Raw genomic sequence first — 25143 nt, 5'->3', positions numbered from 1 at the left:
AAAGTGAAACACTTCAAGCTAAAGTAAGCATACTAAAATAGCATATTTGACATGTACTGTATTTGACCCAGGTCTAATGTTAGTTCATGTATTGGTTAATCCAGGCGTTGTGGACTGGAGGCCTCACCCTATCTGTCTGTTGGTGGAGGGGGCCTGGGTGATGACAGAGCTGGACTGGGGAGAGGGCAGGGCCTGCTGGATCACTATGCTGTTGTCATGGTTCCCCATCCGAGAGTGATGCTGCTGGTTCTGGAGGTTCTGTAGAGAGATGTTCTGGAGGGAGGGAGGGAGGGAGGGAGGGAGGGAGGGAGGGAGGGGCAGGGAGAGAGAGAGAGAGAGAGAGAGAGAGAGAGAGAGAGAGAGAGAGAGAGAGAGAGAGAGAGAGAGAGAGAGAGAGAGAGAGAGAGAGAGAGAGAGAGAGAGAGAGAGAGAGAGAGAGAGAGAGAGAGAGAGAGAGAGAGAGAGAGAGAGAGAGAGAGAGAAGAGAGAGAGAGAGAGAGAGAGAGAGGAGAGAGAGAGAGAGAGAGGACCTAGTCAGAACACTTAACAGCCAACTGCAATAACTTGTCTTTAAGTTAATTTAGTTTAAATGTCAAAGTTACACAGCTTCACTGTAACCCCTGTACTGTTCAGTCACTTTCCTCAAGAAGATCCTGAATGCAGCAATCAGCAGTTGAAACAATATCAAAGTGTTCTCCCTATCTCTGTTTTGGTAAAAAGCTGAGGGTGGATGGGACTGGAGAAATGTAACCACTCTCAAATGCATAGACAGAGCTATGGATGCAAGGACTGACCATCCATGATATCAACATTATAGTTGTAACCATGTTTTGAGGCTTTACACTGTTTACATTTATATTGTTTACAAACATTGGAGTAAAACAAGTTAATATTTTGGGTTCTGATGGGGTATGACAGTTGAACTAAGCTCCTGAGGCATTTATAAGTTATATTCTTCAAGAATCAATGGGTACATATCAATAATTTATAAATCCAAAAATGTATGTAGCAACTGCTGATTGCCCCTTATTTGAAGGACTACATGTTTGCAAACTATGGACTCATGACTGTTGGGGAGGTGTGTGTGAATGTGTGTGTGTGTGTGTGTGAATGTGTGTGTGTGTGTGGGGGGGGGGGGGGGTTATTAAGGTCTGGTTTTCAGACTGCTGATGTACCAACTTCTACACTCTTAGAAAAAAGGGTTCCAAAAGGGTTCTGCGGCTGTCCCCATAGGAGAACCCTTTTTGGTTCCAGGTAGAACCCTTTATGGTTCCAGGTAGAACTCTTTTGGGTTCCACGTAGAACCCTCTGTGGAAAGTGTTCTACCTGGAACCAAAAGGGGTTCTTCAAAGGGTTCTCCTATGGGGACAGCCTAATAACCTAAGAGTGTACTGTTGTGAGCTATGCTCTCTTGAACTTAAACCAACCTTTCTCCTCTCTCTCCCCTGATATGCTGCTATGCTGTGTACTCCACAGTCCTGCCGAGACTCGCCTCCCAGTCGTGCTGACTGAGCACAGCTCCTCAACCATAAACGCCACACCGCCAGACTTGGGGGACTGGGGAGGCTAGACGTGGCCTGGGTGCCCTGACTGACACAGAAAGTCTCCAGAGCCAAACCCAGACCCAGACGTCAGCAGAGCTACAGCCTACAGCATGTATCCCCATCTCCCCCAGACCAGACACCGGATCAGCAGTCTGAGACAGAGAGATACAGTGTAGCTGTGTTGTGACATAGTGTCACAGGTAAAGAGTTCTTAACATTGACCCATAATACATTAACAACTACCTTGGAGTCCAATCAGACCTCACTGTTCTGAGACTGTGGTGAGTGGTGACTGCTGGTGAGCCACACATGTCGCAGACACATGACGAGTGTGCAGGTCTGGCTGTCTGTCTGTCTGGTGTACAGCCTGGTCTCGCTGTCTCAAGCTGCTGTCTGTCTGCGTCTGTCTGTCTGAGTCTGGACCAGGAGGAAACGTGAATCCCTCTATCTGTGTTTCTGAGAGATGAAGTGAGCTGTTTACAGTACAGCAGCTGCCTGCTGGAATCTGATCTCCTGCTCCCTCCTCACCTCACCTGTAGCAGTCACAGCCCTTCACCTGTCTGTCTGTCTGCCTGCCTGCCTGTCTGTCTGTCTGTCTGTCTGCCTGTCGGGGCTCTTGCTGCAACACAGTGGTTGAATCCCGACATGTGAGTGGGAATAGGGGTGGGTAGAGTCTACCTGTTGTGATTGTGTGAGCTAGCAAGCACAGTGTATCCCTGATGGGAGTTTGTTACAATTGGTTAGGAGTTGAATTGCGTGAATGTGCGTGTGCATGCTTGTGCCTGCTATGAGTGTTTCAGGAAGTAGTTACCTGCCTGGAGTGTGTGTGTGGAGGCTGGGGGATTGAAGAACGATGACAGTGTGTGCACAGTTACCTGCCTGGAATGTGTGTGTGGAGGCTGGGGGATTGAAGAATGATGACAGTGTGTGCACAGTTACCTGCCTGGAATATGTGTGTGGAGGCTGGGGGATTGAAGAATGATGACAGTGTGTGCACAGTTACCTGCCTGGAATGTGTTTGTGGAGGCTGGGGGATTGAAGGATGACAGTGTGTGTACAGTTACCTGCCTGGAGTGAGTGTGTGGTGGCTGGGGGAATGAAGAATGATGACAGTGCAAGATAAAAGGGGACTACCCATAACACACCTGTCTGCCTGCAGCTGTGGGTTGACCCAGGGTTCCCCTGGCCTTATCTTACTGTACTCCAGAGATAAACACAGGTGAAGGCCCTGTGCACAGCAGTGTGTCTAATTCAGCTGATGGTTCTGGCAGGAAAACTGAGCATCCAAAACACATATACAGTGTCTTCGGAAAGTATACAGACCCCTTAACTTTTTCCACATTTTGTTACGTTATAGCCTTATTCTAAAATTGATTAAATAATTTTTTTCCTCATCAATCTACACACAATACCCCACAATGACAAAGCAAAACCAGTTTTTTAGACATTTTTGCACATTTATAAAAATAAAAATAAATGAAAAATATCACATTTACATAAGTATTCAGAACCCTTTACTAAGTACTTTGTTGAAGCACCTTTGACAGCGAATACAGCATTGAGTCTTCTTGGGTATGACGCTACAAGCTTGGCACACCTGTATTTGGGGAGTTTCTCCCATTCTTCTCTGCAGATCCTCTCAAGCTCTGTCAGGTTGGATGGGGAGCGTTGCTGTACAGCTATTTTCAGGGCTCTCCAGAGATGTTTGATCGGGTTCAAGTCCGAGCTCTGGCTGGGCCACTCAAGGACATTCAGAGACTTGTCCCGAAGCCACTCCTGCATTGTCTTGGCTGTGTGCTTAGGGTCGTTGTCCTGTTGGAAGGTGAACCTTCGCCCCAGTCTGAGGTCCTGAGCGCTCTGGAGCAGGTTTTCATCAAGGGTCTCTCTGTACTTTGCTCCGTTCATCTTTGCCTCGATCGTGACTAGTCTCCCAGTCCCTGCCGCTGAAAAACATCCTCACAGCATGATGCTGCCATCACCATGCTTCACTGTAGGGATGGTTCCAGGTTTACTCCAGATGTGACGCTTGGCATTCAGGCCAAAGAGTTCAATCTTGGTTTCATCAGACCAGAGAATCTTGTTTCTCATGGTCTGAGAGTCTTTAGGTGCCTTTTGCCAAACTCCAAGCGGGCTGTCATGTGCTTTTTACTGAGGAGTGGCTTCCGTCTGGCCACTCTTCCATAAAGGCCTGATTGGTGGAGTGCTGCAGAGATGGTTGTCCTTCTGGAAGGTTCTCACATCTCCACAGAGGAACCCATTAGGTTCTTGGTCACCTCCCTGACCAAGGCCCTTCTCCCCCGATTGCTCAGTTTGGCCGGGCGGCCAGCTCTAGGAAGAGTCTTGGTGGTTCCAAACTTCTTCCATTTAAGAATGATGGAGACCACTGTGTTCTTGGGGACCTTCCTCAGATCTGTGCCTCGACACAATCCTGTCTCGGAGCTCTACGGACAATTCTGTCACGGCTTCCGCCGAGGCTGCCTCTCCTCCTTGTTCGGGCAGGTTTCGGCGTTTGTCGTCACCGGCTTACTAGCTGCTGCCGATCCATTTATCATCACTCCACTTATCTTGTCTAATTAATCACACACACCTGGTCCTTATCCCCAATTAGTCATTGTATAAGTGTTCCCTCTGCTTCCTTGTCTGTGTGGGTGATTGTTTGTAGTGAGCTGTTTGTAGCTCGGTTGAGCTACCCTTACCTTGTTGTTGCCAGGGTAGATATTTCCCCTGTGCCTGAGTTTTGTTGTCGCATGCTTGCGCAACTGTTTATCGACGGAATAAACTCTTTGGTAGCGTATTACTCTCCTGCGCCTGACTCCTTCTATCACACGCATCACAACTTCCTTCGACCTCATGGCTTGGTTTTTGCTCTGACATGCACCATCAACTGTGGGACCTTTGATAGACAGGTGTGTGCCTTTCCAAATCATGTCTAATCAATTGAATTTACCACAGGTGGACTCCAATCAAGTTGTAGAAACATCTCAAGGATGATCAACGGAAACAGGATGCACCTGAGCTCAATTTTGAGTCTCATAGCAAAGGGTCTGAATACTTATGTAAATAAGGTATTTCTGTTTTCTGTTTTTAATACATTTGCAAAAATGTCTAAAAACTTGTTTTCGCTTTGTCATTATGGGGTATTGTGTGTAGATTGCTGAGAAAAAAATAAGATGTAATCAATTTTAGAATATAACTGTTACTTAACAAAATGTGAAAAAAGTCAAGGAGTCTGAATACTTTCCGAAGGCACTGTAAATACCTCACACCTAAAACAACGTAAAACAACGACCGACCTTGATTCAATAATTGTGCAGAATACTGTATAAAAAGTGAACCAACGAGGCATTCGACAAGCAGGTTTGTATTTCTTACTCTCATCTTCTCTTCCTGAAGAGAAAAACCCTCACACTTGGAAAGACAATGGCCAACCTTCATTTAAATAATTGTCATTGTGCAGAATAGTGTATAGAAATGGAAGGTGGGCTTCATCAGGTTAGTCTTACTGTCATCTTGTCTACCTGATAATCAGGTTAGTTGTCTCATTGTCATCTTGTCTACCTGATAATCAGGTTAGTTGTCTTACTGTTATATTGTCTACCTGATAATCAGGTTAGTTGTCTTACTGTCATCGTGTCTACCTGATTTTTATTTAATTTCACCTCTATTTAACCAGGTAAGCCAGTTGAGAACAAGTTCTCATTTACAACTGCGACCTGGCCAAGATAAAGCAAAGCAGTGCGGTAAAAACAACAACACAGAGTTACATATGGGGTAAACAAAACATACAGTCAATAACACAATAGAAAATCTATATACAGTGTGTGCAAATGTAGTAAGTTATGGAGGTAAGGCAATAAATAGGCCATAGTGCAAAATAATTACAATTTAGTATTAACACTGGAGATAGATGTGCAGAAGATGATGTGCAAATAGAGATACTGGGGTGCAAATGAGCAAAATAAATAATAATATATGGATGAGGTAGTTGAGTGGGCTAATTACAGATGGGCTATGTACAGGTGCAGTGATCGGTAAGCTGCTCTGACAACTGATGCTTAAAGTTAGTGAGGGAGATAAGAGTCTCCAGCTTCAGAGATTTTTGCAGTTCGTTCCAGTCATTGGCAGCAGAGAACTGGAAGGAATGGCAGCCAAAGGAGGTGTTGGCTTTGGGAATGACCAGTGAGATATACCTGCTGGAACGCATACTACGGGTGGGTGTTGCTATGGTGACCAATGAGCTAAGATAAGGCGGGGATTTGCCTAGCAGTGATTTATAGATGACGAGGAGCCAGTGGGTTTGGCGACGAATATGTAGTGAGGTCCAGCCAACGAGAGCGTACAGGTCACAATGGTGGGTAGTATATGGGGCTTTGGTGACAAAACGGATGGCACTGTGATAGACTACATCCAATTTGCTGAGTAGAGTGTTGGAGGCTATTTTGTAAATGACATCGCCAAAGTCAAGGATCGGTAGGATAGTCAGTTTTACGAGGGCATGTTTGGCAGCATGAGTAAAGGAGGCTTTGTTGCAAAATAGGAAGCCGATTCTAGATCTAACTTTGGATTGGAGATGCTTAATGTGAGTCTGGAAGGAGAGTTTACAGTCTAACCAGACACCTAGGTATTTGTAGTTGTCCACATATTCTAAGTCAAACCCGCCGAGAGTAGTGATTCTAGTCGGGCGGGCGGGTGCAAGCAGCGTTCGATTGAAGAGCATGCATTTAGTTTTACTAGCGTTTAAGAGCAGTTGGAGGCTATGGACTTTACAGTGTCCCAAAACTTTTTGGAGTTAGTCCAAAAAGATAATCAGGTTAGTTGTCTTACTGTCATCGTGTCTACCTGATAATCAGGTTAGTTGTCTTATTGTCATCTTGTCTACCTGTTTGTTGTCCTCTTCCTCCTGGGCCTTCCTGAACTCCTGTTCTATAGAACAGTCCAGCTCGCTGAACAGACCCACCTCCTCACAGTTCTTCAGGAAGCGCGTTGGGGTTGGCGTCTGATCTGGAACACAGGAGACACCATAGAATTACATATACAACTCACTAGAATGGGTATTAGCATCCTAGCAGGTAGCAAATTGACAAAAAAATCGTCTATCTTGGTCAGGAAAGCATTCATTCTAGAAACAGAAAAAAAGTTAAAATAATAGTGTATAAAACAATACATTTGTATATATATCTGCACTGTATGTTTGTTAACTAGCCGTGAGAGGGACACACACAACATTTTCAACTCTAATAATGTTAGCTAAAAATTACTTTTTTTTGTCCGTTGCCTGAACTGTTAAGTTGTGATAGTTTATTGATAAAGAAGAACAGCTGATGAATATGAAGTGGACAGAGGCAGAGAATACATTGCACCAAGCTAATGATCATTCCAAATGGTTAGCAAAGCCACTCTCCTTTTACATTAGACACAGATACCACTCTCAATAGCAACATTTCAGTTAACAATGTCCAGACCTCACCTACAGAGAGGGGGGGCCCATTTGTTCCCTTCAGTCAGGCAGTGTTACTCCACTCAGCATCAGGGGGCAGAGAGACTGGATCATGTTTCAGACAGTCCAAGGTGATTTTAGGATCAAGTCCTTTTCAAAGGCTAAAAGCATACTCCACCACGGGCTGTTTATCCATTCTGGCTAGACTGGGGATTGACGACCAAAATACAGTTTGACCAAAACAGTCTGGCTTTCCCAATAGGGAGGATGACAGCTTAACCATTAAAACGTTTTTAAAAACTGGAGCGCCAGCGGTGTCCATTTCCAGAGAAGTATGATGACGTGACAACTCACCGCGGATGTTAGGAGAAACAGGCCAAACCTTGGTAAAATGAGGTAAGCTTTGGTGTTACATATCAAAAAGAGGAAAGGGTCTGGGGCAGTTTAAATCTCTCTGGGTGACATGTTGAAGTTGTGTTAACCCTAAACAGGAGAGTCAGACAGACAGGTGACTTATGATCGTCGACCCTCTTTCAGTAAGAGAAATGGACAGAGCAGTAAGAGAGAGAGTGGGGAATGAGGACACTGACTCAGCCGGGACAGAAACCTGATTCTCCTGGTCGCTCAGTGTAAATAATAAAGAAGACAATCTCAGTCAGCATCAGCCTAACACACACACACACACACACATACACACAGTGCCTTCAGAAAGTATTCACACCCCTTGACTTTTTCCACATTTTGTTGTGTTACAGCCTGAATTTAAAATGGATTAAAATTAGTTTTTTTTGTCACTGGCCTACACAAAGTGGAATCATGTTTTTCAAAATGTTTACAAATTAATTAAAAATGAAAAGCTGAAATGTCTTGAGTCAATAAGTATTCACCCCCTTTGATATGGCAAGCTTAAATAAGTTCAGGAGTAAATGGACTCACTCTGGACTCACTCTGTGTGCAATAATAGTGTTTAACATGATTTTTAATGACTACCTAATCTCTATACTCCACACATACAATTATCTATAATGTCTCTCAGTTGAGCAGTGCATTTCAAACACAGATTCAACCACAAAGACCAGGGAGGTTTTCCAATAACTCGCAAAGAACAGCACCTATTGGTAGATGGGTAAAAAAAAGAGCAGACATTGAACATCCCTTTCAGCATGATGTAAGTTATTAATTTGTTTGCAACAAGGCACTAAAGTAATACTGCAAAAAATGTGGCAAAGCAAATAACTTTTTGTCCTGAATACAAAGCATTATGTTTGGGGCAAATCCAATACAACATATCTAATACAATATTTTCAAGCATAGTGGTGGCTGCATAATGTTATGGGTATGCTTGTAATCGTTAAGGACTGGGGAGTTTTTCAGGATAAAAAATAAACGGAATGGAGCTAAGCACAGGCAACATCCTAGAGGAAAACCTGGTTCAGTCTGCTTTCAACCAGACAATGGGAGATGAATTCACCTTTCAGCAGGACAATAACCTAAAACACAAGGCCAAATCTACACTGGAATTGCTTAGCAAGAAGACAGTGAATGCTCCTGAGTGGCCAAGTTACAGTTTTGACTTAAATCTGCTTGAGAATCCTTGGCAAGACTTGAAAGGGGTTGTCTAGCAATGATCAACAACCAATTTGACAGAGCTTGAATAATTTTGAAAAGAATAATGGGCAAATATTGTACAATCCAGGTGTGCAAAGCTCTTAGTGACTTACCCAGAAAGACTCACAGCTGTAATCGCTGCCAAAGGTGATTCTAACATGTATTGACTCAGGGCTGTGAATACTTATGTAAATGTGATATTTCTGTATTTAATTTTCAATACATTTGCAAAAATTCCTAAAAACATGTTTTCACTTTGTCATTATAGGGTATTGTGTGTAGATGGGTAAGAGAAAAACAATTATGTAATCAATTTTGAATTCAGGCTGTAGCACAACAAAATGTGGAATAAGTGAAGGGGTATGTATACTTTCTGAAGGCATTGTACATACATACATGTAGTATCCTAATTTGAGCCAATTTGCTACACTCTTTGAAGAATAACTATTTTGGGTTCCAGGTAGAACCCTTTTGGGTTCCATGTAGGACCCTTTCCACAGACAGTTCTACATGGAACCCAAAAGGGTTCTACGTGGCCCCAAAAAGGGTTCTCCCTGGAACCAAAAAGGGTTCTCCTATGGGGACAGCCGAAGAACCCTTTTGGACCCATTTTTTCTAAGTGTACAGCAGGAAAATAATCCTGCAGCAACAGGAAAGTACACAATTATTATGTGGATTATAATTAGTGGACATTTTTGTAGGGGTTGATATAGTACAAACTTCAGACTTTTTAAACCTCAAATACAAGTTTTACATGTCCTACATCTGTATATACACACATACACACACACACCAGTCTTCTGTTGCTTCAGCAGGGCTCTGTCTAGGCACTAAAGATCTGGAAGTATGACTTTGCCTTGGGATTGACAGACAGTATAAATCAGGTCTTCCTTTGAACTGTGGGTCAATATGTCACCCCCAACCACACCCCTTCTCCTCCCCTCTGTATGGTGGGGCAGGGCAGGGGAACCCCCCCCTCCACCACCCCTCCACCCATTCATCCCCTCCCCACTGTCACAGCAAGACTAATGAGATATGTGATGATGACAGGAAGCCAGCAGCACAACTTAGCAAGAAAGAGAAATGTTGTCTATGACAAAACATGTATCTTAACTTGGAAAAAGGAAAAACATGAATTTCATCAGTGTCTCATTGTCCTGCTGAGCACTGCAGAACGACAAGGTATGGGTTACAGATTAGACTCAATACACAACGAGGCTTTCACCGTTGGGAAATGAGGAGAGCCACAACAGAGTCGAGGTACAGTATAGCAGTCAACCACAAACTCTCCTGAACACAACGCACAGCACAGTTGGCCTGAATTCAGTCATTAATTAAGTGAATTTCATTGAATTGACTGAATCAAAAACGGAATCAACCCCAACCCTGGTGTAGGCTACACAGTTCTGTTTATAGCCTGACTTACTATATGCCTGGCGGGGACAGTTGCTACTTCCTGAGAGAGAAATACAACATTCATCTATTCCAGAACACCACGATGGGACTAGACTATTAGACTAGAGGCTATGTCCCAAATGAAATCCTATTATGGGCCCTGGTCAAATGTAGTGCACTACATAGGGAATAGGGTGCCAGTTGGGATGCACACTAGAGAGTGATACAGCATGGGATGTCTGAAGCCGTTTGTCACCTGATAACATGTTGTCGATCTTTATGGAGGGAAACTTCAGGGTCATCTCATGCTTGTGCCGGTGAATCATCAGGTGGTCCTCTGTGGGGAATCGCTGTTGGGACAGAATTATTAGATTCATTTTGGGGTAAAGACAATTGTACTGTTAAAAAAAAGAGGATAACACAGGAAACAATAAATATAGTTATTTTAAAATAAATATAGTTATTTTCCAATGTGGTCCTCCTCGATAAAGAACACAACCACTCAGTTCTCTACGCACAGAGTCTCAAGCCTGGAATCCAGTGATATTCAGTGATATTTTGTATGATATTCACTAGTGTGAATTCCAGGTTAAAAAAGCATGCACAGAGACAGTTAAAGGAATACTGCACTCCAGAAACAAATTCCTGTGAATTTTGTGGTTGTCTATGATCATTGAGTAAGTAAAAATGTGTTGTTTTGCGGTAATCTATCTTCTTAATGTCTCCAGCATGTGGACAAAATACCTGGGAGTTTAACACTGAACATACAGTATGAAAATACATTTATTAAGTCTATAATGACTCCTCTATAATCTATACCTTAAAGCCTTACATCAATATAAAACAGGACAATACATATTTTAACTTCATATTTCACCTCTACTGTGCATCCTAACAAAAGCGTGACAGACGTGGCATTGACTTCTTAACCATTATTCTGTGGTGTTTTTCACATCTGCAGCAAAAAGCCCCTTTATTTACAGCTGGGGTTTCACTGGAAGTGGGTGCTATTCTGTTTCTCCTGATGTGCGAGGCAGCAACCTACTCTTCAGGCCCCCTCTCCATCCTCTTCTTCATGTTACAGGCGCTCACACACAAACATGCACGAGCACACACACACACACACACACAAAAAACACACACAGACGTGTGTCGACACTCACCTGAGAACAGCCAGGGGCACTGCACACAAACGGCCTTTCCTGCTCAGAGTTCATCACTCTCACCAACTCCTCATAAGACTACAAACAGAGAGAGAGAGAGAGAGAGAGAGAGAGAGAGAGAGAGAGAGAGAAGAGAGAGAGAGAGAGAGAGAGAGAGAGAGAGAGAGAGAGAGAGAGAGAGAGAGAGAGAGAGAGAGAGAGAGAGAGAGAGAGAGAGAGAGAGAGAGAGAGAGAGAGAGAGAGAGAGAGAGAGAGAGAGAGAGAGAGAGGAAAGAGGAGAGTTTAGCTCTCAGCACACATGAAGACGTAGACATCCCTTTCTTTCATTGTGTCATTCTAGATTACTCTATTGATGTTGTGCCTGAAAATAGCAAACTTATTAAAGTTATTAAAGTTATTTTCAGTCGTAAACATACAAAATATAGTATTCCATTCCCTCCTGGCAGTAGCCTACAGACAGGTGTTCATTAGTTCACACAGAGAGTGACAGGACATGACATCAAGAAAAAAGCTGTTACAGCTTAAAGGCAGGGCCCGGCCTGTTCTCTATAACCGGGGTTGCGTCTCAAATGGCACCCTATTCCCTATAGGGCCCTGGGCTCTAGTCAAAAGTAGTGTACTATATAGAGAATAGGGTGCCATTTGGGATGCAGCCTGGGTGGGGGGAACGGGGGGGGGTTGATTACGTGTGGTAGTATAGTAGGAGCAGATTATACTAGAGTTTACAACACATATTTACATTTACATATAATAGTAGGAGCAGATTATACTAGAGTTTACAACACATATAATAGTAGAAGCAGATTAGACTAGAGTTTACAACACATATAATAGTAGGAGCAGATTAGACTAGAGTTTACAACACATATAATAGTAGGAGCAGATTATACTAGAGTTTACAACACATATAATAGTAGGAGCGGATTAGACTAGAGTTTACAACACATATAATAGTAGGAGCAGATTAGACTAGAGTTTACAACACATATAATAGTAGGAGCAGATTATACTAGAGTTTACAACACATATAATAGTAGGAGCAGATTAGACTAGAGTTTACAACACATATAATAGTAGGAGCAGATTATACTAGAGTTTACAACACATATAATAGTAGGAGCGGATTAGACTAGAGTTTACAACACATATAATAGTAGGAGCAGATTAGACTAGAGTTTACAACACATATAATAGTAGGAGCAGATTATACTAGAGTTTACAACACATATAATAGTAGGAGCAGATTATACTAGAGTTTACAACACATATAATAGTAGGAGCAGATTAGACTAGAGTTTACAACACATATAATAGTAGGAGCAGATTATACTAGAGTTTACAACACATATAATAGTAGGAGCAGATTAGACTAGAGTTTACAACACATATAATAGTAGGAGCAGATTATACTAGAGTTTACAACACATATAATAGTAGGAGCGGATTAGACTAGAGTTTACAACACATATAATAAATAGTAGGAGCAGATTAGACTAGAGTTTACAACACATATAATAGTAGGAGCAGATTATACTAGAGTTTACAACACATATAATAGTAGGAGCAGATTAGACTAGAGTTTACAACACATATAATAGTAGGAGCAGATTATACTAGAGTTTACAACACATATAATAGTAGGAGCAGATTATACTAGAGTTTACAACACATATAATAGTAGGAGCAGATTAGACTAGAGTTTACAACACATATAATAGTAGGAGCAGATTAGACTAGAGTTTACAAAACATCAGCACGCATTTAACTGCTATTTCCTGGAATGACTATTTCCAGGAATGACGTGACCACAGGGACTTCATGTTTTATTCAGACTAGAGGTTCTACGTCTCACTAAGTCTTATTGCAGTCTAACCTCTACTGTCTTATAACCAGCCCCTCCACCCTCAGCACACTGCCAGACCATTCAGCCCTCTGGGAGACTAGGGCCTAACTGCTTAGTTGCCTAGTTTGTAGCCTGAGAGGGGGATAAAAATGTTAAAGACTCTTTTTGAAATCCTGTTTTGTCATTGATTAGGGAGCAGGCGCCCTTGTTCTTTGGATGAAAATGGGTGGGACATGTTGGAACCAAATGAATCCACTGAGAAGCACTCATACGATAAAGCCTAACACAAATTACTCTTCAAATGTACACACAGACAACCGTTTTAGGCCGGGATTCAATCCGATTGCTCATTCTCGACAACGGTAAATGCTGCATATATCGGCTCAATTGGAAATGGTGTTTAAAAGCCGCATTTCCCACCATGTGTGATCTGATTGAATCCCACAAAAGTGACAATTTTTTTGTCTCTCTATTTGAATAAACTAAACATTTGAGTCAAGGCCACACATGACGTGTTCAGCATGAATACCTTCATACATGATTAACATGTGTGATTTTTTTTGAACTGTACAGACTATTTCCTCTAACAAAGTCAAAACATTCAAATGGCGTGTAAAGTTAACCAGAGCCTTTTTCCTTACAGGCTACTTCTGTGGCAAAGCCTGCTAGGAAAGGTCTGGACAGGGTCCCTCTGTTAGGAAAGGTCTGGACAGGGTCCCTCTGTTAGGAAAGGTCTGGACAGGGTCCCTCTGCTAGGAAAGGTCTGGACAGGGTCCCTCTGTTAGGAAAGGTCTGGACAGGGTCCCTCTGTTAGGAAAGGTCTGGACAGGCTCCCTCTGTTAGGAAAGGTCTGGACAGGGTCCCTCTGTTAGGAAAGGTCTGGACAGGGTCCCTCTGCTAGGAAAGGTCTGGACAGGGTCCCTCTGTTAGGAAAGGTCTGGACAGGGTCCCTCTGCTAGGAAAGGTCTGGATAGGGTCCCTCTGTTAGGAAAGGTCTGGACAGGGTCCCTCTGTTAGGAAAGGTCTGGACAGGGTCCCTCTGTTAGGAAAGGTCTGGACAGGGTCCCTCTGTTAGGAAAGGTCTGGACAGGGTCCCTCTGTTAGGAAAGGTCTGGACAGGGTCCCTCTGTTAGGAAAGGTCTGGACAGGGTCCCTCTGTTAGGAAAGGTCTGGACAGGGTCCCTCTGCTAGGAAAGGTCTGGATAGGGTCCCTCTGTTAGGAAAGGTCTGGACAGGGTCCCTCTGTTAGGAAAGGTCTGGACAGGGTCCCTCTGTTAGGAAAGGTCTGGACAGGGTCCCTCTGTTAGGAAAGGTCTGGACAGGGTCCCTCTGTTAGGAAAGGTCTGGACAGGGTCCCTCTGTTAGGAAAGGTCTGGACAGGGTCCCTCAGTCAGAGGGCAAGGAGGTCTGCGTCTCTATCTATCCCCCTTCTCTCTTTCTATCCTTCTCTCTCCTTCTCTCTCTCTCTTCTCGTCCTTCTCTCTCTGTCTCCTGTCCCTCTCTCTCTTTCTCCCTCCCTCACCTTTTTCTCCTTCTATCACTTTACTACCTAAAACAACACTTTCCAGAGCAACAACAACAACCTTATCGATCGACTATTATCTAATTGTACACTTAGTGAGCCTTGGCCACTCCAAGACAAAGAAGTAGACTCTCCACATTTACATTTACATTTACGTCATTTAGGTCTAATACTGGTAGTAGACTCTCCACATACTGTAGGTCTAATACTGGTAGTAGACTCTCCACATACTGTAGGTCCAATACTGGTAGTAGACTCTCCACATACTGTAGGTCCAATACTGGTAGTAGACTCTCCACATACTGTAGGTCCAATACTGGTAGCCCAAATATAATATAAAAAAGATTGGTCTGAACAGCAGGATCCATTCTCTAACCTGGATACATTCAGTTCATCAAGCTTTGTTCACTAAGTAGAATTCTTCTCACGGTATTATCAACAACTTAAACTAGTCCATCAAGTGTTTTGACAATCTGATTCGGCTTATGTTCCAAAAGCTTCTCTCTAAATGTCAATCAGAAAACCACGAGACTAACATCCAAAGAGAAACATTTTCTATTCCATTTCCACACGTTAGGCCTAAACTTTATTCACGAGTCATTACCAGAATAGGGAAAATTATTGATGTGAGGCTTTTCTTTCAGAAATACCTCAACTCAACATGTTGAAAAGGAAATTCAAACCATCATACGCATAAAACACTGAAACAAGGGCTCCATGTAAGCCCCAGTGAGTTGTCCCAATTGCTGCTCTCGCCTCTAAATCGCCAGAGCACAACGCCTTTTCCCTTCAATGGGGCACTTGGCTTTCACTTGATATAGATGTTTTAGTTTAGCAGAGGAAATTTGGTTACACTTTACATTAACTGGGTCCCGATGTGAGAGAGGGGAAGGATTAGTGAGCGGAGTACGATTTCAACAGGGACCAGGGAACGAACTCTCCAGGTAGGGCACATATTACAATTCAAACAGTATGGTGTGTGCGTGTGAGTGTGTTCGGCGTGTGTGTGTTCGGCATGTGTGTGTGTTCGGTGTGTGTTTGGCGTGTGTGTGATCGGTGTGTGTGTGGCGTGTGTGTGTTCGGCATGTGTGTGTGTTCGGTGTGTGTTTGGCGTGTGTGTGTTCGGCATGTGTGTGTGTGTTCAGCGTGTGTGAAGGGGGTGGGCCTTCAACAGCGCAGGTTCATGGTGGGATCACAGCGAGCCCTGAGGCGAGGAACACGGCTCGCTCAGACAATGCTGTGTGTGCTGTGAACTCCTCATGTAGGCCTTATAGTACACTGTAAACACACAGGACAGAGGGGCCCCTGAGAGGCAACCCTCAATCACTGTCAATCACCACCTCTCTGTCCCCGCACGGTGTGTAAACTGTGTGTGTGTGTGTGTGTGTGTGTGTGTGTGTGTGTGTGTGTGTGTGTGTGTGTGTGTGTGTGTGTGTGAACTTCCAACAAGCATAGAGACGCCTCCACCCCAGGGCTCCACCAGTCAACACACTCACATCCACATAGAGGATAACAAGGAGTTAACTAACACTGAGCTGCGGAGGGGCCCAGCATATACACACTCAGCATAGGGCCTTTTTACACTACCACAATACCTGAAGTCAGATCTGCCTTTATTTATAGAAGGGACTGTGATTGTGTGGACGGTATCGCTCATGGCAAATTGTATGAATCATCTTCTTTATAATTATGTTATTAGAGTTTGTTTTTGTAAAAGTAGGCAATTAAAATTGTTTTTTTCTCATAAAAATGCAAACATGTTGCTAACAGTTCAAACCTTTTGTCATTTAGCAGACGCTCTTATCCAGAGTGACTTACCGTACAGTAAGTGGATACATTTTTGTACTTTTTCCCTATATTGGTCCCCGGTGTGAATCGAACCCACAACCCTGGCGTTGCAAGCGCCATGCTCTACCAACTGAGCCACACGGGACCCTAACAAACCCAAAGTATAATATGTAAAACCATGAGGATTATTATAACATCACATCCTAATCTATACCTGGTCGAATAGACTCAAAATCATAACCTGGAAAGTGCTCAAATTTACAGCTGGTCAAATGCACACAAACAGTGATGTATACCTGTTGTATTCACTTAACTTAATTGATGAAGTTAACTTAGTTAGTTGATTAAGTAAATTCTTTATTCTGTGTTACTGTGCTAATTATTTTATACCAATGTGTATGATCATGGTAGCTTATCTATAGTGACATATTTGATTAATATCTTCATATATAATAATTCAATTAGAAATAAACACATTTTTAAGAAGTATACTTCAGTCTACCTCTGTCTTGTGTTAGATGTATTTTTATTTTACCCACTATAATAATTATTATTCTGTCAATAACAATGAACTTTTTTCAGTCGTACCTCCATCAGTCAGACCAGTTATTTTCAGTAGGCCTTAATTCCAGTACACTCTCTTTCCCTAACTTCTAGTAGTCTTATAACGATTTTTTTTTTTTTAAAGTTATATGCCTCAAATAATTTTGGTAATGTTCTATTTAATTTAGGCTATTTAATGTGAGTTTCTATTTTATTTATGAAGATGGATTCATCATCAGATATTATAATGTTGCACATGAATCATATTTAGTTAAACCACTAACACAATAATTTTAGTTATTAACATTAACATTATCATCATCATCATCATCTTCATCATTAGTGAATAGTAATTGCAGAAGGGAGGCACCACAGTAAACTTACAGAGAGAGATTGTTTGATAGATATAGGCTACAATTAAAAATAAAACTGGAAACTGATAAATGGAGATTGGTTCGCCATCATTTAAACTCAATGACAATCTAATCATAAGATTAAAACATATTTTTCAGCCGCAGGCACTTAAAGTCAAGTGTGCCCCGTCAGCAGAACCCCTCTGAAACCTTCAATAGCTCGGCGCCGGTTAATCAAATAGCGACTGCTGGCTTGCAGAATGACGTAATGTTTCGGTTAGATTCCTCTTCAAAATGTAATGTGAACAGTATTATAGGCTACCACAGTATCATAAACATGTATTGGTATTATGGATGGAATGACAGCTCCTCTTTAGCTACTTTTACCGTTGTCGAAGACGTGACCGTTCGTAAACTGCACAGGACAACATCTAGACGTGGGCTGCATCCATCCATGGATGGGACAGGGGAACAATGATGCAAAATTCTGCAAACTTGAGAATCATTAAAAAGATTACTTTGTAAAGCTCTACAAAAAATGGCTAAGTCGACTCCTATAGGTTAGTCCACGCTGTGTCAGTATTTGCAGTTGATAACCATTGCGAACTAATTCCTCCAAATATTGTCTTTAGTAATTGCGCACCATAGGCTACCCTGCACTGACACATCGCTCGATACTACCCATAGGTAACCTACTCACACATACAGTTTGTCGGCTAAATGACTATGGTAGCTAGTAGCTACCGTACGGCACTGACAGCTCGCGAGCAGCGAGCATCACTTGACATTTCCGTGCTCAACTTCAACAACATTCAACAGTCAGTCCACGCGCGTCCTGAGACTTCTAAGTATTGCACTGAGATGGCAATCCTGCTACTATACGAAGAAATAACGGACATAAACACAATTCTGCTCATAATACAATATGCACGAGACAACAGACAATAATATTAAATCAAACAAATCTACAGAACGCCGCAGCATTCAGTCGATGCGATTCTCTGAGCAACTTGTCACATCAACCGAAGTGAAAATAAATAACAACGCAACTGTACGAAACGAAATTAACAATCTATAATTGCAAGTTTATAATTTACTGTAGTGGAATGCAATTATTTTAACTTACCAAACAAGTGTAGAAAATATGCAGCAGTCTCTCAGAAGGAACCACGTTGGACTGAGAAAAGATTACAATACGTTCTATTTAGAGAAGCATTACGTCACCCCTCGGTGACGTCATGTGGGATTCCTGAACTTCTAAATCATTGTGGTCCGCTTGGAGGCGGGCTGTTGGGGCGAGCAAGGCAGAGTTTGCAAATGCACATACGGGACACTGCAGGACGTAAGGTAGGGCACACAACTGAGAGGGTACCCCACTATCAACTTGCCCCAATACTTATTTAAAGGCTACCCTATACAAAAACATGTTTTATCATAGGGTATTCACTTCTTGTTTACAAAAAAAACGGATCAGCCAGAATAGTGGCTGCTTTTAAGATGGTAAATAAAGTTTACATTGAAATTGATATTTCATGTTTTAATATACAGTAGTATAGAAGACCGATAGCAATTCAATTCATTTCCAATTACCCAAGTTCACAAATACAAGAAAGTTACCCTTGAATAGCAGACTTGGACCTTGTCTTAGAGAGAGAGCAGAGAGAGAGAGAGAGATGTAATTGAAGAATCCATAGACTCTAACCACTTCTGGGAAAATTGGAAAACACTAAACAAACAACACGAAGAGCTATCTATCCAAAACGGAGATGTATGGGTAAACCACTTCTCCAACCTTTTTGGCCCTATAACAGAGAACAAACAGCAAAAAAATATACATGATCTGTCATGATTTAACTGGATTAGAACCCAAATGCAGACAAGTACACCAAGCCAGAGAAGGTTTAACAGGTTTATTTACAATGTTCAATAGTCCAGGTTTCCAATAATAGGGGAAGAGCAAGTCCAGGTTACAGGGAGGGTAACAGATCCAGGTCAGGGCAGGTGTGGTACCGTAATGTCCTAGTGTCCGTGGTGAGTCCAAAAGGGAGGTCCGGTAGTGGAGAGCAGGATGGTGGTGGCAGGAGTGAAGCGGAGGCAGGAGTCAGGTTCCAATAATCTGTGGCACAGGAGAAAAGTAAATAGAACAGGCCAAAAACACAAAGAGCAAAAACCAACAGGTTGAGTCGGCAGCGAGACTAACATGGTCGTCTTGACTATGATCTGACGATGAGTGGTAAGTTTGACCGGGTCTTAAAGGCTGAGGTGATTATGGTGAATGGGCTGCAGCTGGAACCCTGACTCCCGCACACCAGACTTCACTCCTGCAATCAAGGACAGACAGAGGGGAGGGAGAGAGCAGAGAGAGAGCTACCTAGCAGCAGTAGGCCTAACAGTACCCCCCCCTCTACGGACGCCACCTGGCGGCCGACAGGGTTTATCGGGATGTAACCTATGAAACTCTCGGACCAGAGCAGGATCCACAATGAAGCTCCTGGGCACCCAGGAACGTTCCTCAGGACCATAACCCTCCCAATCCACCAGGTACTGGAAACCACGACCCCGGCGGCGAACATCCAGAAGTCGCCGGACAGTGTAGACCGGACCCCCACCCACGATCCTGGGCGGAGGAGGGGGACGAGAGGGCGGGCACAGAGGGCTAACCGACACAGGCTTAATCTGGGAAACATGAAAGGTGGAATGAACCCGTAGGGAGGCAGGAAGCTGTAGCTTAACCGCGCAGGGGTTAACAATAGACAGTATCTTGAACGGTCCTATAAAACGAGGCGCCATCTTCTTAGACTCCACTTTCAATGGAAGGTCACGTGATTTAAGCCATACCTCTTGACCAGGAGAGTAACCGGGAGCCTGGGACCGGTGACGGTTGGCTTGCCTCTGCATGTACGCCGAAGCTCGGGACAGAGCTACCCTGGCCTTCCTCCAGACCTTGAAGCAGCGGCGCATGTGGGACTGCACCGAGGGTACCGCCAGTTCCCTCTCTTGAGAAGGGAACAGGGGAGGTTGATAACCCAGAGCACACAGAAAGGGAGACAAACCAGAGGAAGCGTTAGTCAAGGTGTTATGAGCATATTCCACCCAGGGGAGCATGGAGCTCCATGACCCAGGGTTAGACCCTGTGACACAGCGGAGAGCGGTCTCCATCTCCTGGTTCGCTCTCTCGGCTTGCCCGTTGGTCTGGGGGTGATATCCAGAGGACAGGCTGGATGTGATGCCCAAAGCTTTACAGAAAGCTTTCCACACCTGGGAGACAAACTGGGGACCCCTGTCAGAGACAATATCCGTGGGTAGACCATGAGAGCGGAACACATGTTCAACCAAAATATCAGCCGTCTCTCTGGCAGTGGGCAGTTTAGGTAGGGCCAAAAAATGAGCGAACTTAGAAAAACGATCAATCACAGTAAGAATGACAGTCTTTCCAGACGAGGGGGGAAGTCCAGTGACAAAATCCATAGCAATGTGCGACCAGGGCCGGCTGGGTATAGGTAGAGGTCGTAGATGACCAGCGCTGGCCTGGGTGGAGTTCTTACTTCGTGCACATACCGTACAAGCAGCAATGAAGGCTCGAGTGTCCGCCTCCATCGTGGGCCACCAGAACTTCCGTCGCCCAAAGTCAAGGGTCCGCGAAACTCCAGGGTGACAGGTAAGGGGAGACGAGTGAGCCCACTGAAGTACCTGGGAGCGAGCAGACTCAGGGACAAACATCCGGTTAGAAGGACCCCTCCCAGGGTCAGCTTGATGATGTTGAGCCTGTCTAACAATCCCTTCGATGTCACATGTGATGGCCGCAATACTGCAGGTAGGAGGCAAGATGGGTTCAGGGTTACTACCAGTATCAACAGCCGAATGAACACGAGACAGGGCGTCAGGCTTGACGTTGCGTGACCCAGGACGGTAAGACAGAGAAAAATTGAATCTCCCAAAAAATAGTGCCCACCTGGCTTGACGGGGGTTGAGCTGCTTCGCTGACTGGAGGTAAGCCAGATTCTTATGATCCGTCCAAACGATGAAGGGTTGTTCCGCCCCCTCCAACCAATGTCGCCACTCCTCGAGAGCCAGCTTAACGGCGAGCAGTTCACGATTGCCAACATCATAATTCCTCTCTGCCTGAGAAAGTTTCCTTGAGAGAAAAGCACAGGGATGCAGTTTGTTATCTTCAGGAGAACGTTGTGACAACACCGCACCTACCCCAGTGTCGGATGCATCCACCTCCACGACAAACTGGCGGTCGGGGTCCGGCTGCATCAGAATGGGAGCCGAGGCGAAGCGATGTTTCAGTTCTTCGAACGCTGATTCGGCCCCTTCATTCCAAGCGAACGGTCGTGAGATGGAGGTGAGAGCGGTGAGTGGCGCCGCAATGCGGCTGTAGTCCTTGATGAACCTCCTATAGAAGTTCGCAAACCCCAGGAATCGTTGAAGTTGTTTGCGGGTGGAGGGGGCTGGCCAGTCCGTGACAGCAGAGATCTTAGCTGGGTCCATCCGCAACTCCCCCTGAGCTATGATGTAACCCAAAAAAGAGGTCTCAGACACATGAAATTCACATTTCTCCATCTTCACAAACAGTTTGTTCTCCAACAACCTTTGCAACACCTGGCGCACATGCAGTTCATGTTCCTGGGAGGACTCTGAGAAAATCAAGATATCATCCAGATAGACAAAAACAAACCGATTCAACATGTCCCGAAGGACATCATTGACTAGTGCCTGAAAAACAGCAGGGGCATTGGACAACCCAAAAGGCATAACTAGATACTCAAAATGTCCCAAGGGTGTGTTGAAGGCAGTCTTCCATTCATCACCTTTACGAATGCGCACCAGGTGATACGCATTACGTAGATCCAGTTTGGTAAAGATAGTTGCACCATGAAGGAGGGGAAAAGCAGAATTAATTAATGGCAGAGAATATTTGTTCTTAATGGTGATGTTGTTAAGTCCACGGAAATCAATACAGGGTCTGAGGGTCTTATCCTTCTTAGCAACAAAAAAGAATCCCGCTCCTACAGGTGACGAGGAAGGACGAATAATACCTGCCGCCAAGGAGTCCCGAATGTAGTTCTCCATAGCCTCCGTCTCCGGGCGGGAGAGATTGTACAGGCGACTGCTGGGGAGCGGGGCTCCTGGCTGGAGGTCAATGGCGCAGTCGTAAGGCCGGTGAGGAGGAAGAGAAGTAGCTCTGTGTTTGCAGAAAACGGATGCCAGGTCATGATACACGTCAGGGACAGCAGAAAGATCCATGGACTCCAGTGGAGGTTGAGGCACAGTGCTGGCAGGGGTCTGAGCAGAACACAAACAATTCACATGACAAAATGTGCTCCATGAAACAATTCTACCTGTCACCCAATCAATGTGTGGATTGTGTCTTATGAGCCAGGGGATACCAAGGACCAGGGGGGTCTGTGGGCAGTCGATTATATGGAATTGAATGTTCTCCTGATGATTTCCCGACACTCTGAGACAAACAGGAACAGTCTGATGGGTAATACGGGTCAACAATTGTCCATTTAGACCCTTAGCCTGCAGCGGACAGTCCATAGGAACAGTCTCCAAATCCATTTGTTGAGCCCACTCTCTATCCAAAAAGCTTTCGTCGGCACCAGAGTCAACCAGCGCACTAACAGAGAAATTCTGGGACTGCCACTGGAGGGATGCCTGGAGCAGAATGCGGGGAGAAGAGGAAGAATCCGCTGCTCGGCTCACCAAAACTTCTCCCAATAATGATGAGCCGGCCCTTTTCCCGGACGAACTGGGCAGGAAGGAACGAAATGACCAGCTTCTCCACAATACAGGCAGACCCGAGCCTGAATACGACGTGCACGCTCCTCTGAGGACAACCGTGCACGACCCACCTCCATGGCTTCGGGTTCAGTGCTCCTCGTATCAACTCGGGAAGACACGGCTTTCTCCGTAGGGAAGATGCGGGGAGGAGTTTGTTGACGACAGACAGGTTGCTTGGAACTAACACTCCTCTCCCGGCGGCGCTCCCGAATCCGATTATCCAACCTGATGGTGAGTGAAATAAGATTATCCAGCGTAGGCGATTCATCATATGACACCAATTCATCTTTTAAAGTCTCAGACAAAGCATTGATGAACACTCCTTGTAATGCCTCGTCATTCCAACCACTCACTGCCGCTAAAGTCCGAAACTCCACTGCCATCTCCGCCACACTGCGAGCCCCCTGCCGAAGAGAAAACAACCGTTTCGCAGCCTCCTTGCCCCGTACGGGGTGGTCAAAAACCTTCCTCATCTCAGTGGTGAAGGCAACGTAAGCGTTGCAAATGTCCGACTGACTCTCCCAGACCGCGGATCCCCAGGCACGAGCGGAACCGCTAGTAGAGTTGATAAGGTAGGCAATACGGGCTCTTTCTGAGGCGTAGGTGAGGGGCTGTTGTTCAAACACTAACGAGCATTGAGTCAAAAAATCGCCACAGGTTCCCATGTTCCCGTCATAGCGCTCTGAAGCAGGAACAAAAGGCTCTCTGATCTGGGCTGAAGGGGTAGGAAAAACAGGTGGAGCAGGAAAAGGAGCAGTTTGTATGCCATGCCCGAGGGGTGCATTATTAACTTGGGTAGTAAGGGCAGACACTTGATTGGTGAGTAATTGAACCTGATTAAGCAGCACCTGACTGTTCTCAGCAATAGTCTTAAACAGGGTATCATGTTGGCCAAGTAAAATGCCCTGATTGGCTATGGCAGTCCAAATTTGAGTGCACTCTGGGGTGGTATCCGAGCTACTGTCTGCTGGGTTCATGTTGGTCAGATCATACTGTCATGATTTAACTGGATTAGAACCCAAATGCAGACAAGTACACCAAGCCAGAGAAGGTTTAACAGGTTTATTTACAATGTTCAATAGTCCAGGTTTCCAATAATAGGGGAAGAGCAAGTCCAGGTTACAGGGAGGGTAACAGATCCAGGTCAGGGCAGGTGTGGTACCGTAATGTCCTAGTGTCCGTGGTGAGTCCAAAAGGGAGGTCCGGTAGTGGAGAGCAGGATGGTGGTGGCAGGAGTGAAGCGGAGGCAGGAGTCAGGTTCCAATAATCTGTGGCACAGGAGAAAAGTAAATAGAACAGGCCAAAAACACAAAGAGCAAAAACCAACAGGTTGAGTCGGCAGCGAGACTAACATGGTCGTCTTGACTATGATCTGACGATGAGTGGTAAGTTTGACCGGGTCTTAAAGGCTGAGGTGATTATGGTGAATGGGCTGCAGCTGGAACCCTGACTCCCGCACACCAGACTTCACTCCTGCAATCAAGGACAGACAGAGGGGAGGGAGAGAGCAGAGAGAGAGCTACCTAGCAGCAGTAGGCCTAACATGATCAAATGCAAATCTTAGAATCAACTATTAAAGACTACCAGAACCCACTGGATTCTCCAATTACATTGAATGAACTACAGGAAAAAATACAAACCCTCCAACCCAAAAGGTCCTGTGGTGTTGATGGTATCCTCAATGAAATGATCAAATATACAGACCACAAATTTCAATTAGCTATACTTAAACTCTTTAACATCATCCTTAGCTCTGGCATCTTCCCCAATATTTGGAACCAAGGACTGATCACCCCAATCCACAAAAGTGGAGACAAATTTGACCCCAATAACTACCGTGGGATATGCGTCAACAGCAACCTTGGGAAAATCCTCTGCATTATCATTAACAGCAGACTAGTTAATTTCCTCAGTGAAAACAATGTACTGAGCAAATGTCAAATTGGCTTTTTACCAAATTACCGTACGACAGACCACGTATTCACCCTGCACACCCTAATTGACAAACAAACAAACCAAAACAAAGGCAAAGTCTTCTCATGCTTTGTTGATTTCAAAAAAGCTTTTGACTCAATTTGGCATGAGGGTCTGCTATACAAATTGATGGAAAGTGGGGTTGGGGGAAAAACATACGACATTATAAAATCCATGTACACA

At 44.4% G+C, this 25143-nt stretch overlaps 1 protein-coding gene and 2 long non-coding RNA genes across 3 annotated transcripts in view; all 3 read right to left on the bottom strand.

Moving 5' to 3' along the window:
- Window positions 1-18375, bottom strand: part of LOC311107408 (cyclic AMP-responsive element-binding protein 5-like) — a gene marked incomplete at its 3' end in the record, with an annotated part of 29667 nt that extends 11292 nt beyond the window's left edge. The window contains exons 1-5 of the mRNA XM_084149897.1: window positions 18323-18375; window positions 11148-11225; window positions 10241-10334; window positions 6409-6545; window positions 128-273 (exon numbers count right to left, since the gene is read on the bottom strand). Of these exons, the coding sequence (XP_084006023.1) occupies window positions 128-273; window positions 6409-6545; window positions 10241-10334; window positions 11148-11201 (431 nt within the window). The 5' untranslated portion in view covers window positions 11202-11225; window positions 18323-18375. The remainder of the gene's footprint in view (window positions 1-127; window positions 274-6408; window positions 6546-10240; window positions 10335-11147; window positions 11226-18322) is intronic.
- Window positions 18376-19092: 717 nt separating this feature from the next.
- Window positions 19093-19440, bottom strand: LOC311116688. The gene is made up of 2 exons (XR_014611464.1): window positions 19397-19440; window positions 19093-19312 (listed from the first exon to the last, which is right to left on the bottom strand). It is a non-coding gene; the product is annotated as an uncharacterized lncRNA (long non-coding RNA).
- Window positions 19441-24034: 4594 nt separating this feature from the next.
- On the bottom strand, window positions 24035-24382 carry LOC311108934. Its single transcript, XR_014610559.1, has 2 exons — window positions 24339-24382; window positions 24035-24254 (listed from the first exon to the last, which is right to left on the bottom strand). It is a non-coding gene; the product is annotated as an uncharacterized lncRNA (long non-coding RNA).
- Window positions 24383-25143: the final 761 nt, after the last annotated feature.

This window comes from Coregonus lavaretus (assembly GCF_964263955.1).
Source record: "Coregonus lavaretus genome assembly, chromosome: 3".
NCBI lineage: Eukaryota > Metazoa > Chordata > Actinopteri > Salmoniformes > Salmonidae > Coregonus > Coregonus lavaretus.
This window is presented reverse-complemented; position numbering and strand designations above follow the sequence as displayed.